We start from the raw sequence: 13,038 nt of genomic DNA, 5'->3' as shown, positions 1-13,038 counted from the left end.
GGGGCTCCAGCACAATTCTTGGTGGTGGTTGGACATATTTTTTATTCTTGGGAAGATGTGATGCAGCACACAAGGGCACGATCATACACCTAACAAGCTCTCGCTTTCCCCTTGAGCGTTACACAAGGCTTTGCACAGCACTTCTCAGTGGAGCATGCAAACTCACTTGCTGGCTGCCTCCATCAGGTGATCCTTTGCAACAGTAAAAAGGTGCTCTCTGTGCTGCTGCTTCATCTCATCAGAGATTCCGTGCAAAAAGCGATTCATACCTAGAAAACAGAATTCACTACGTTGATAGCCACCTTTCTCCCCCCCCCCCTCTCCTTTGTAGCTCATAAGCTCAAACAGGTAAATATTTGGCTCATCACGCCCATTTTTTCCTGCAGAACCTGTGGTCATGGCACAACAAGCACTGGGGAGAACGGAAATAAAAAGACTGACCTCCCTCCTCAAAAAGTATCAATGAGGACTGAAACAGCACTGGATCTTATTTTGAATGTCAGAATTCTAGTTTTTCACTTTAGAAACACATGAAGCTGCCTTACAATGACTAAGATCCCTGTTTACCTAGTGCAGTATTGTCTCAGCCCGCTAAAGGACCTTCCCCAAACCTCCCTGAGAGTCTTAAAACCTTGAATGTCTGGGATGTGCTCTCACTGGAAACAGCAGTTAAGATTTGCCTACCAATGGTTACGGGCAATGTTCTATCCAACAGGATTTTGTCATTTACTTTGACACTTATTATTTCAAGTGTGATGGTGAGCTCTGAAAAGTCCAATGGTTTCTTCTGAAAAGAGTATTTGTCTGATTTCTGAAATGCAATCTTAAAACGTCCATCAACCATGGAACTGTGACACCCAAGTCCAGTAGCACCTTAAATACTAACAAATACATACTACTTTGAAAAAGTTAAATCCATTACAGACCAGCATGATCTAATCAATAAGCCAAGCCAAGTTAGCAGCTTGGGAAACTCTTTGGTTCCATTTCTGGAGAGGCCACATGGCTTAATTCAGTCCTGGCCTAGGAGAGAGAACTACATACCTTTGTCAGACGGTGCTATGGGAGCATCTACAGCTGCAAAGACAGCAAGCTTGGCTTCGTCGATGTCTTGCTGTGTGAATTTGCCTGCCCTGGCCCACTCAGCAGCTTTTTCAAAGGTAGCCAGCGTTGCAATTGAATTTGGATCCCTAAAGTTCAGAGACTGTAGTTAACACAGCGTGAAAACAAGTGAAGACCAGTCTTTGGACAATGGTTTTCAAACGGGAAGCCCTTCAGGGGTTCAGGGGCAGCAGCCACCCCTACAACTGACAGCCACAAGAAATCTTTAGGTTTGTTCTAGATCCATGTTCCCTTCATGCAGGCTAATAGCATCCCATGGGAACAGACTATGCATTCTCTGGTGGCAGGGTTGGGCCAGCCTCTAGTACCACAAAAGCATCCCCTCTTAGAATCATAGAGTTGGAAGGGGCCATACAGACCATCCAGTCCAACCCCCTGCCCAGTGCAGGATCAGCCTAAAGCATCTCTGACAAGTATTCATCCAGCCTCTTCTTGAAAACTGCCAGTGAGGGGGAGCTCACCACCTCCCTAGGCAGCTGATTCCACTTTTGAACTACTCTGACCGTGAAAAAGTTTTTCCTAATATCCAGCCGGTACCTTTGTGCATGTAGTTTTAGCCCATTGCTTCACGTCCTACCCTCTGCTGCTAACTGGAACAGCTCCTTGCCCTCCTCCAAATGACAGCCTTTCAAATATTTAAAGAGAGCAATCATGTCCCCCCTCAACCTCCTCCAAACTAAACATTCCCAAGGCCCTCAGCCTTTCCTCATAGGGCTCAGTCTCCAGACCCCTGATCATCCTCGTCGCTCTCCTCTGCACCCTCTCGATTTTGTCCACATCCTTTTTGAAGTGAGGCCTCCAGAACTGCACACAATACTCCAGGTGCGGCCTGACCAAGGCAGAATAGAGAGGGGCTATGGCCTCCTGCGATTTCAACGCTATGGCCCCTTTGATAGGCCCTCTTCTGGTACAGACAGGGCCTTTTGGCTTCTGACAACTTGAGAGAGGGGCTTCCCTCAGCAATCTCCAGCCCAGTCCTGTCTGACCAGAAGACAGCAGTTTGTAGGCCTCACTCTTACTTGAGAGAGACAACTCCCAGTTCATCTTCGTTCTTCTGTGCCTCCACACATGGGACTGCGCAGGCGCAGGCCAGCCGCCGGAGAATTTTCCATAGCTTCTATAGCTCCGAAGGGGCCGTTTGTCGCGCGCCTCAGCGACCGTTTTCCCGCCCAAACGGTCACGTGCTCCTCCAGCGACCAACGGCCCCTTCCCTCAGTTCTCTTCTTGCCGCCGCTGGGAGAGAACGTTAGCTTCGTTGCTCTGCGCTTATTGCTTGTGATTGATCTTCTGGTTTATTTGGACATCGGTTTGGACTTCGGACTTCGCTTTTGGATACTGATTTGGACGGTAATTAACGGACGGTTTCTGACTCGGACTGGTTGACCTCTCTTATTTCCGCGCCCCTGAAGATGGCCTCAAAGGCGCTCTTCAAGCGTTGCCTGAAGTGCCATACTAAAATGGCACAGACCGATGGCCATGACCAGTGCCTTTTTTGTCTGGGGGAGACCCACAATGTGACCGCCTGCAAGATCTGTCAGGGGTTCACGAATAAGGCCCGTCAGGATCGGCAGGCCCGGCTGAATTCCTCCCTCTGGAAAGCGGTCATGTCAACGGCAACACCGCTGCCCTCCCCCAAGGCTGGCCCAAGCCCCTCTGTCGGAGGGCGCTCGAGGGCGGGTTCTGTGTCCTCCGCTCGGTCTGCACGCCCCGCAAGTGCCGCAGCGTCGAAGACAACCTCTCCAGCGCAGGGTTCGGCGCGGCCGCCCCGAAGCGCTTCTTCCACCGCGTCGGATCCGAGAGCTGCCGCCTCGGGACCGAAGATCGTGGTTCCGAGCCCTCGGTCGGAACCGACGGCTGGGTCGATTCCGGTGGCTAAGCCGCGCTCGTCGTCATCCAGAGCTACGTCGGTACCGAGATCTTCTTCAGAGCCACCTGCAAAGAAGAAAAAGACCAAGCACCGTCATCGCTCTCCACGCTCGGTTCCGACGGAGGAGGTCATCCTGATTCCACGCACACCGTCTCCTCACCTGGGCTCTCCGGTTCCGGAGGATGTGCCGGACCCGGGCGCGTTCGAGGTTGTACCATCGGCACCTTCCCCAGTAGCTGATCCAGGCCCGCCTCCGAGTCGGCGGGATCGGTCGTCTTCTGGTCACCGCTCACCAGCAGCTGCTTCCAGTCGTGAGCGACGTCGGTCCGAGGAGGGGAGTGTCGGTTCCGTGCGCTCGTTGGCCTCCCGTCATCGTCAAGCTTCGGATCTGCCTCCCGCTTTCCATTGCCAATGGGAAGGGGCTCCTGGTTTCGCATACTCGGAACCGAGGCCCTCGACCTCTAGGCAGGCATGGTTCCCTCCGCCGGCCCGGGGAGAGGAATCGCACAGTTCCGAAGGGGAGGACGTCGGCAGCGTCGGAGATTACGGTTCCGAGTCCTGTTCTGAACCTTCGCCAGACGACAACGTGGCGCCGAGCAGTAGTTCTCCATATGAAGATTTGAGAATCTATGCAGATCAGATGGCTCGGATGGCTCAAGCTTTAGAAATGGATATCTCCTCAGCTGTTCCCCAAACCAAGGACAAGCTGCTCAGGAGGGTCTATGCGGACAATCCTGCAACCGTTGGCTTCCCTATGCTTGAGGGGATAGAGGAAATTGTCGAGAAGGTGTGGAAGGTGCCCTGTGACCAACCTGCCACCTCGAGGAGGATTGAGCAGCTTTATAAGATTAAACAGGGCACCTGGCCATCATTGTTGAAGCACCCTCCGCCTTCATCGCTCGTCACGGAGGAGTTCCAGTCTCGCCGCTCTGGAGCACCCTCAGCGCCACCTGACAAGGAGGGGAGGAAGCTAGATGCCCTGGGTAGACGGCAGTATTCCATCGCGTCCCTAGGGCTGAGGATTGCCAACTACCAGACGATTATGGCTGGGTACCAACTCTACCTCTGGGAAAAGTTGGCATCCTATGTTGGCATCCTCCCCCCTGAACAGAAGGCAGTGGTGTCGCTCCTGCAGACAGAAGCTGTCCGCCTGTCGAAACAACAGCTAAATGCAGGGAGCCATGCGGCCGACACGGCAGCTCGTGGGATGACTTCCGCCATCGTCCTCCGACGCCATTCATGGCTGCGGTCTACGGCCCTTTCCCAGGAAGTGAGGTCCCGGGTGGAAGGCCTTCCTTTCGAAGGGGAATCACTGTTCTCCGCGTCCACCGATGAGGCCTTAAAGAAAAAGAAGGAGGACAGACAGACGGCACGGTCCTTGGGCCTAGCTCCCACTGACAAACCCGCCTACAAGCCACGATACACTCCCAGGTACGGCCCTTACCACTACCAGGGCAGGTACCAGCAGCAGCGGCCGAGTTACCAACCGTTCCCGGCTTATCAACAGCGGCACTACCCTCCTCAGCAGCAGCCCAAGAGGCGTAGGCCGTTCAAACCTCGTTCCTCGCAGCCTCCGTCCCAGCAGAAGGAGCAGCAGGGCCCTGGGAGGCAGTACTGACGGGTCAACCCAGCCGTACCACCGAACTTCTCAGACAGACTGAGGCCATTCCTCTCGGAGTGGGAGTCAATAACATCTGACTCATGGGTCTTAACTATTGTTGAGAAGGGGTACGGGCTGGAATTCATTGAACTGCCGAGATGCTGTTCACCGCTGACCGCTGTCAATAACACTATGGCCGAGCTGGACACTGAAATAACATCGCTCTTGGCCAAGGGAGCTATAGAGGAAGTGCCTTATGAAGGCTCTGTGAAGGGGTTCTTCTCCAGGTTCTTCCTAGTCCCCAAAAAGGACGGGGGGTTGCGTCCCATTCTGGACTTGCGAGGCCTTAATGCCTATTTGAGGGTGACTAAATTTAAAATGGTAACGTTGGCAACTGTGCTTGCCCTGCTCAGGAAGGGGGACTGGTTTGCGGTCCTGGATCTGAAGGACGCATATTTTCATGTGGGGATACGTGAGGAACATAGGAAATACCTGAGCTTTGTCTACCGGCAAAGGGTTTTTCAATACAAGGTGCTCCCCTTTGGCCTGTCCACTGCCCCACGGGTGTTCACTAAGTGTGTTGCTCCTGTGGTCTCCTTCCTTCGGGAGCAGGGTTGTTCAATTTTTCCGTACCTTGATGACTGGCTCATCGTGGCTGAGTCTGAGCCCAGATTAGCCCAGGACCTTGATCTGGTGCTTACCACATGCGACCGATTGGGCCTCGTGGTTAATCTAGAAAAATCTAAATTGGTTCCCAGTCGTACGGTCTCCTACATTGGTGCACTTCTGGACTCTGTGAAGGGTAAGGCTCTGCTCCCCCAGGAGAGGGCTAGGTCCCTAAGGGGTCTTGTGGCCATGTTTAAGAGGAACCGTTTTCAACCGGTACGCACTATCCAGTGCTTGCTAGGCCATATGGCTGCTGCTACTTCTGTAATCCCCCTCGCCAGGCTGCATTTGCGGCCTCTCCAGAACTGGTTTGTACGAAGGTATGATGCTTTTCAGCACCCTCCGTCCCTCAAGCTCTCCGTTCCTAGGAGCATACTGTCCTCGTTGGATTGGTGGTTGTCTGAGGGCAATTTATTTGGAGGTTTCCCTTTCGGTTATCAACATCCTGACATCACGGTGACCACTGATGCCTCTCTGGTGGGATGGGGGGCTTACTGTGGGGATGTCTGTGTCCAGGACGTCTGGACTGAAGGTGAAAAGGCGCTCCATATCAATGTTTTGGAACTAAGAGCCATTCGTTTTGCGCTTGTATCCCTTACAGCTCTGCTGCGAAATCGTCACGTGTTGGTACAGACAGACAACACCACTGCCATGTACTACGTGAACCAGCAAGGGGGCACAGCGTCCCTGACTCTCTGCCGGGAAGCCACGCTCACCTGGCAGTGGGCAGTCAAGAATGGCGTCACTCTGCGAGCCATACATGTGGCTGGGTCAGACAACGCTCGGGCGGACGCCCTGAGCAGGGTTCTGTTGTTAGACCACGAATGGGAGCTCAACGACGGGTGCAGTGGGCTGATCTTCCAGATGTGGGGACACCCGGTTATAGATGTGTTCGCTACGGCGGCGAACGCCAAAGCCCAGACGTTCTGTTCCCGAGCAGGGAGCGACCCGCTCTCTATTGGGGATGCCTTCCTGTTTACGTGGAACCAGGGATTGCATTACATGTTTCCGCCCTTCCCCTTGATAGCCAAGGTCCTGTGCAAAATAGAGGAGGACAGGACAGACTGCATCTTAGTGGCTCCATTTTGGCCGAGGCAAGTCTGGTTCCCAAGGCTCCTGCAGCTATCTCAGCGGACCTATGTGAGGCTGCCCCCTTGGCAGGATCTTTTGAAGAACGGGGACATTCTTCACCACGACCCCGGGAAGCTGCATCTGGCAGCTTGGCGGATCGTCCCTCCTCATTGAATTTTTCTACGCAGGTGGAACGGGTCCTCTTGAATGCCCACAAGCCATCTACCCGGCGCTCTTACGAGGCCAAGTGGCGGAGGTTTGAGACCTGGGCACGTGAGAAAGGGGTGGTGCCTACGGATAGCTCCCTAGGGCTGATTTTTGACTATTTGTGCCTCCTGAGGGACCAGGGATTAAGGGTTACCTCCCTCAAGGTTCACCTGGCAGCTATCTCTTCTTCCCACTCTCGAGTTGATGGTAGCACGGTTTTTTCCCACCCAAAGTCCCGCCAGTTCCTTAAGGGAATGTTCAACCTCTACCCACCAGTGTCGCCTCCTGTACCACAATGGTCACTGTCTTTGGTGCTGGCACGGCTAATGTTGCCTCCCTTCGAGCCTTTGGCGACCTGCCCCTTGGACCTGCTATCGTACAAGGTGGCATTCCTAGTGGCTATAACCTCTGCCAGGAGGGTCAGTGAGCTCTCTGCGCTAAGGTCTGACCCCCCCTTCCTTTTATTCCATCCCAATAGGGTGGTATTGCGTCCCTGCCTGGGCTTCCTGCCTAAGGTAGTGTCCACTTTTCATCTGTCGCAGGAGATATCGCTTCCTGCATTCTTTCCTCACCCCTCTTCCAAGGGGGAAAAGGCGCTGCACACTCTGGATTTGAAGAGGGCGCTAGCTTTCTATCTGGACAGGACAAAGGGCTTCAGAAAGTGTCCTCACCTGTTCGTGTGTTTTGGGGCCAAGGACAAGGGCAATAGGGCTTCCTCGCAGACTCTGTCCAGGTGGATTGTGACGGCCATTAGTAAGGCCTATTCCCTGGCTGGGGCGAGTTGCCCGCTGCAGGTTAGGGCCCATTCCACGCGGTCCCAGGCTGCCTCTTCGGCTCTCCTCCGGGGGGTTCCGTTGGCTAGCATCTGTAGGGCAGCCACCTGGTCCACGGCTGACACCTTTGTCAGGCATTATGCTGTGGATGTGGATACAGGGCGAGATGTGGCTGTGGCCAGGGCTGTATTGCATTCCCTTTTTTCCTAAGGGGTTCTGGGATGCTACGCTATCATGCTACAATTTTGTAGTTGTATGTTTTATATGTATATATGCTTATATATATTTATTGAATATATCCTTATACAAGTGGTGTATATATGGGAGTATATTGTATATATGTGTTATTTTTGTATGTATATTTGTGTATAGTTATATGTTGTTTACACTTGTTGATGGTTCTTGTGTGATACAATAAAATTGTGTTGGACTTCACCCCACCTTCCTTATTGTGTGAAGCTTGGTACACTCCCATGTGTGGAGGCACAGAAGAACGAAGATGAAAACAGGGTTGACATACCTGTAACTTATGTTCATCGAGTTCTTCTGTGCTGACACACAACCCTCCCTCCTACCCCGCTGTGAATTCCAATGCACAATGCTGTGTGGGCTATAACAAATATTGGTGTCTATGCAGGTTGTGGCTATGTGTATTGGTTAAGCGGCGGCAAGGAGAACTGAGGGAAGGGGCCGTTGGTCGCTGGAGGAGCACGTGACCGTTTGGGCGGGAAAACGGTCGCTGAGGCGCGCGACAAACGGCCCCTTCGGAGCTATAGAAGCTATGGAAAATTCTCCGGCGGCTGGCCTGCGCCTGCGCAGTCCCATGTGTGTCAGCACAGAAGAACTCGATGAACATAAGTTACAGGTATGTCAACCCTGTTTTTTTCCCCCTGCTTCTGTCTGGGAGTGGCACGGCTTTGTCATTAAGCATTCTTAGTCCTGTGCATCTAGCCTTTGGAAGATCAGAGTCACTGCTTGCCTCTTTAGCAATTCTTTCTAATGACATGAGGGATCCTCTCTGTAAAAATCATGGGCCATGGAAAAACAGACTAGCTGTGTCAGTCTAGGAACGCAGTAGCCATGGAGAAAATTACTGCAGTCTGCCCTAGGAAATGGCTTCCTCAGTGAATGCAAGAGGTCTTCCTCCAGCAGGTTAGGCAGGCACCTGACAATCACTTCATGTTCTCAGCACTGATATTTTAGTTTCAATGGATGCTATTTCTTGCCAGCAAAGTGTCCCCAACTAGGAATTCTAACTCAAGTGGCACGTGAACCCGCTCAAGAGCTTCTGCCCATCTCAGAAGTAAAGACTGCTCCACCCCTACACCACTGAGAATGGAAATTCACAGTAAGTGAACAAATTTTCCTCTCCAAGCGCTGTCCAGAACCCTCTGCATTTGGACTCCTCAATATAAAACTTTCTGAAGTTGAAAGATCCCTATCCTAGAAACAGTGCATCCTAATCACAAGCCCCACAGTGCTGGCGTTCTTCCTAATGGAAGCACGTAAGGCATTTTTCCTCCAATGGGCTGCCCCACTGCTTTTAACAGCAGGCCGATACAAGTAGTGGTAAGCTCCTCCTTCCCGTCATCGCCCTATATTTAGTACAGTTTCCAATTCCCAGTCCGTTACTTTGGCCCCTTTAAGATAAGCAGAGAATTCCAGTTCACAAACTGAGAACAGAGAGTGCCAGAGGAAGAAACTGCAGGGAAGGCTGCCCATAGTTACCTATAAGAATAGAACGTGAAGATGCCATTGTGGGCAAGCTGGGCACCGCCTCCATAGGCTCCTCCTTTCTCTCTAATTTCCATGTGCAAGAACTTAGCAGTCATTAAGCGGGCAAGGATGCGAAGGCTGAAAAGTAAAAGGAGTAAGACAAGTAACAGGACTGCCCTGAAGATACCCCGCAAGCCCGACTGGCCTCCTTAATTTTTCAAAGTGCAGTTTAATTCTTGTTAACAAAAACTTGTTAATTTTTAAAATGCAGTTTAGACAGCCTGTGTATGTCTCCTATCACCATTAATTTTCCAGTTCACTCCTGCTCTTTAAAACAGGCCTTGTGATTTCAAACATTCTGTAAACTTTTCCGAACCTGAAACTTTAAGAGCCTCTAGCATACTCAACCATGGTTACCATCTCCAAACGTGCCACAAGAGAAATAAATCAAAGAAGCAGGAAAGCTCAACTGAGGAAAGGGTGAGTGAGTGAGTGGAGAATACAAGAGGGGGGGAATTCAGAAAGAAAGAAAACAAACCCATTTTCTCTGTTTGTGGCCAAAATTATTCTAAAGAGAAAGCTGAAAGCTCTATCCAACAGCAAAACTGGGTTTTCAGCTTTGTGACAAATTCTGAGAACATGTGAAGTTAAAAAAACTTCACATGGTTACTCAGCTTCTCTGAGCGTAATGCTCATTTTTAGCTGTGCAAACAACTCAAAAGGAGAGGCTGAAGTTCTTTGCCACTTGGTAGTTTAATGCATGATTGTTTCCACTTACAGGGACTATGAGAATGCCATTCTAGAATATCAAGACCACCCAGAGAGCAGGGATGGCTGACGGGAGGGCCTGCTGGTCCCGCCGGCCCCTCCAACCCATGGAGCTCTGAAGTGGTCCCTCTCTCCGTCAAGCACTGGGAGGGCTCAAATACTGCAGGCTCAGAAGCAGCACTCGCAGCAGGGGCAGCCCTCTTCTCCAAGAGCTCCCATGAGACGGAGGCTGCTCAGACTCTGGCAGCGCTCAAGGAGCCACTTCTGCGCCAGCCAGCGTGGTAGTTTCGTTCCCACCCTCCTTGGCTGCAATGGAACAGTGAAGGGGCAACGCAAAGCCGAGCCTCCCCCAGGCACATCCGTATTACCACTGGCTGCCAAACTGGCCAATGACTTGCAATCAAAGTCCTCGTGAGAGACCTGTTGATTCTGATTCCATTTCTCAGCTCTGTCACAATCTCGGATTCTTTCCCCCCCTTCCTGCAGTTTCGAGTTTCTGCAGCATTTCCAAATGCAATTGGTAGTTCACTGTTAATCTTTTCCGTCATCCTACCTTGCATGCTCTGTGGCTGTGAAGGGAACAGTTCGAACACATTCGCCGACATAATTCACTGGGAAGGGAAGGAGGAAATGGGTCTTCATCTGACACGGCTGGAAAGTGGGATCCTGGAAAAATAAAACCAGTCCCTATTTAGTTCGATCACTTCAGAGAGCCTGTGGTCACCTCCGTGGACCAAAAATGAGTACCATTCACAGTACAATGGTGGGATAGTGGCAACCACCACCTAATCCAAACATGGTAGACTTACTGTAATCAGTTTCCTTGTGATCTGGGCACATGTGAGTGTCTCACCGGACACAGTTTTGGAGTCTGAAGGTTTCTGGAAATACAAGACTTGGTTGAAATGGCATAGACAAAATCTGCGTCCTTAGCCAATTGTGATGTTTCTGCATGGACCGCTTTGGTAGTCTCTCAAACTTTGTCACCACTCATGCTATTGGGCAGTACAACCAGTATCATATGTGGAAAGGGTGCATTCTTAACCCCCGCTTCAGATCTTTATAGGCCATTCCTGAACGCAAAGGGATACATGCATACACCCACTGAAGTGAGAAGACCCAGCCCTTGAAGGCCAGAAACTTCTGTGCACAGAGAAGGGCTTCTTCTAACTAATCCCCGGCTTATGGCTGGGAGGCCTAACAAGCACTGGAAAATTCCATACACTGCAGGGCTTGCTACTAAAGTAAGAGCCATTCGTTTTATGGAAACTGGTGATGGCCACAACAGCAAATTCCATGGGAACAGCCCTACGAGACAGCTGCTTTCCAAAAGCTCCACTGGACGGTCGTAGCTTGCCCGGTCTACACAGAAGCAGAACCTCAGACATAATTACAGCTGAACTGTCATCCCTCCCCAACGGCAAAAAGCCATGCCAATCCTCTCGTTTTCAGACTGAACCGCCATATCTGCAGTTAGGAATATAAAGCATGTTGTTCTTTCAAAACGTGGCAGAAAGAAAACCTTTGCTTACAGAAAGGCAAAGGAAAGCTAGAGACCGCTCCGATACAGCAGTGCTTGACGCTTACCAATAACAGAGCACTTTAACTGGTCAAAGAGCTTCACACACATCATCATATTGTAATCCTTACAACAATCTTATAAGTTACACCCACATGATTAGCCCCATTTTGCAGATGGGACGGCAGGAGGTTAAGGCTGGGAGAGCGGCTTGCCTAGGCCAGCATACAGATCCACGGCTAAGCTGCCAAGCTAAACACACAAAGCTGCCACTGAGTCTGGTCTCAAGGTGAGTGTTGCCAACTCTGACTGGCAGTGGGTCTCCAGGGTCTGAGGTGGAGGTCTTTCAAATCACCTATTACTTGAACATTTTAATGGGAGACACCAGGGACCGAACCTGGGACTTTCTGCACGCAATGATCCCACCTTCTAAATCACAGCTCATTCTCTCGGCCTCCTTGCCATACCAGCTCAGGGAGACCTATGATATCCTTCTCACCACAGTGGTTAAGCGGTCGGGTTGCGAATTAGCGGTCTGCTGGTTCAAATCCCATGACACTGACTTTGTTCACCGCTCTGAGTGCAGCAGAAATCTGTCTAGAGCAGGAGTTACGTCTAGAACTTATTATTACACAGCAGCCTATGAAAGCCTAAGAACATATGGGGACTCCTCTTGGTACTTTGCTGTTGGGAGGATTAAATCAACAGATGCTCAGGGGAAGATTAATATTTAAAATTTATTTTGTTCCGAGTTTTACATGCATCATCTTCTTGTAATTCTTACATTCAAGGTGGATTAGTATTATTAACCCCATACTGGGGGGGGGGGCGGAGTTGAGGGTTGCCTGAGACCACCCAGGGGAGTGGTAAAGGGGAGGTCTGGACCCCCTGCCTCCCTGGATCACAGCTCAGTCTCTCAGATCCTATGCATTCAATCCCACAAGATTTGTATTCAAGCAAGCTACCAGCGGTTAATCACTAGCATATACTTTTGTTATATGGCCAATTATGGTTCTCATTGAAGAATAACTTGGTTTCCTCCTACTAATATTTTATACATTAAAGTGCATCCAATCCTATGTACATTCAGAAGTAAGTCCCACAGAGCTCAACGGGGCTTGCTCCCAAGGAACTATACAGTGGATTCAATCTTCCTCCTTACCTCAACCACATGCGGCCGGACGGGTTTTCGTTCCTTTTTACTCCTCGCAATATTCTTTATGAACTTTTCCACACCTTTTGCAGCATGGGGCATCTGTTGGGGAGTGGCATTCACGGAGCATCTGTCAGAAAGCAATTTTGTACACACAATCAACGGCAAGAAACCAGTTTTTTGAGTTTGCAGAAGCTTTCACCACCTGTCTAGGCTAAATTGCACCAGTATGATCAATACTCAAGACACTTCGATTCGCAAGTCTGTAATCTTGAGAGGTACTTGAAGGCTGTTTTTCTCTGCTCTGGGACGCAGCCAGGTGACAACTTCAAAGTATCATTTTTGAAAGTCAAGTGCCATATTGGAAAAGTATGCAATTTCTTTCTTAGGTGTAATTCCGTATGAATGTTATGCCCTCAAAGAAGCACAATGGCAGAAAAGCATGGGTGATTTTGAGGTACTGTGATAACAGATTTTCTTTCATCAGGGCAGCTTATGTAAGGATTACAGTCTTTAAGCACAGCTTGAAGCAGTTAAGGTGATACGAAATTCCTTTATCGAGGAACTCTGGAACAA

The 13,038-nt window shown here is 50.5% G+C and overlaps 1 protein-coding gene across 3 annotated transcripts in view; it reads right to left on the bottom strand.

Moving 5' to 3' along the window:
- PITRM1 (pitrilysin metallopeptidase 1) overlaps nt 1-13,038 on the bottom strand; it is a 45,935-nt gene that overhangs the window by 753 nt on the left and 32,144 nt on the right. For all 3 annotated transcript variants that reach the window (XM_054991892.1, XM_054991893.1, XM_054991894.1), the window contains exons 21-26: nt 12,472-12,592; nt 10,600-10,671; nt 10,344-10,456; nt 9,035-9,160; nt 1,045-1,190; nt 167-269 (exon numbers count right to left, since the gene is read on the bottom strand). In XM_054991892.1, the coding sequence (XP_054847867.1) occupies nt 167-269; nt 1,045-1,190; nt 9,035-9,160; nt 10,344-10,456; nt 10,600-10,671; nt 12,472-12,592 (681 nt within the window). The remainder of the gene's footprint in view (nt 1-166; nt 270-1,044; nt 1,191-9,034; nt 9,161-10,343; nt 10,457-10,599; nt 10,672-12,471; nt 12,593-13,038) is intronic.

Source organism: Eublepharis macularius, chromosome 11 (genome assembly GCF_028583425.1).
Source record: "Eublepharis macularius isolate TG4126 chromosome 11, MPM_Emac_v1.0, whole genome shotgun sequence".
NCBI classification, from domain to species: Eukaryota; Metazoa; Chordata; class Lepidosauria; order Squamata; family Eublepharidae; genus Eublepharis; species Eublepharis macularius.
Note: the sequence above shows the minus strand (reverse complement) of the source record. Positions and strands in the feature narration are given on the sequence as shown.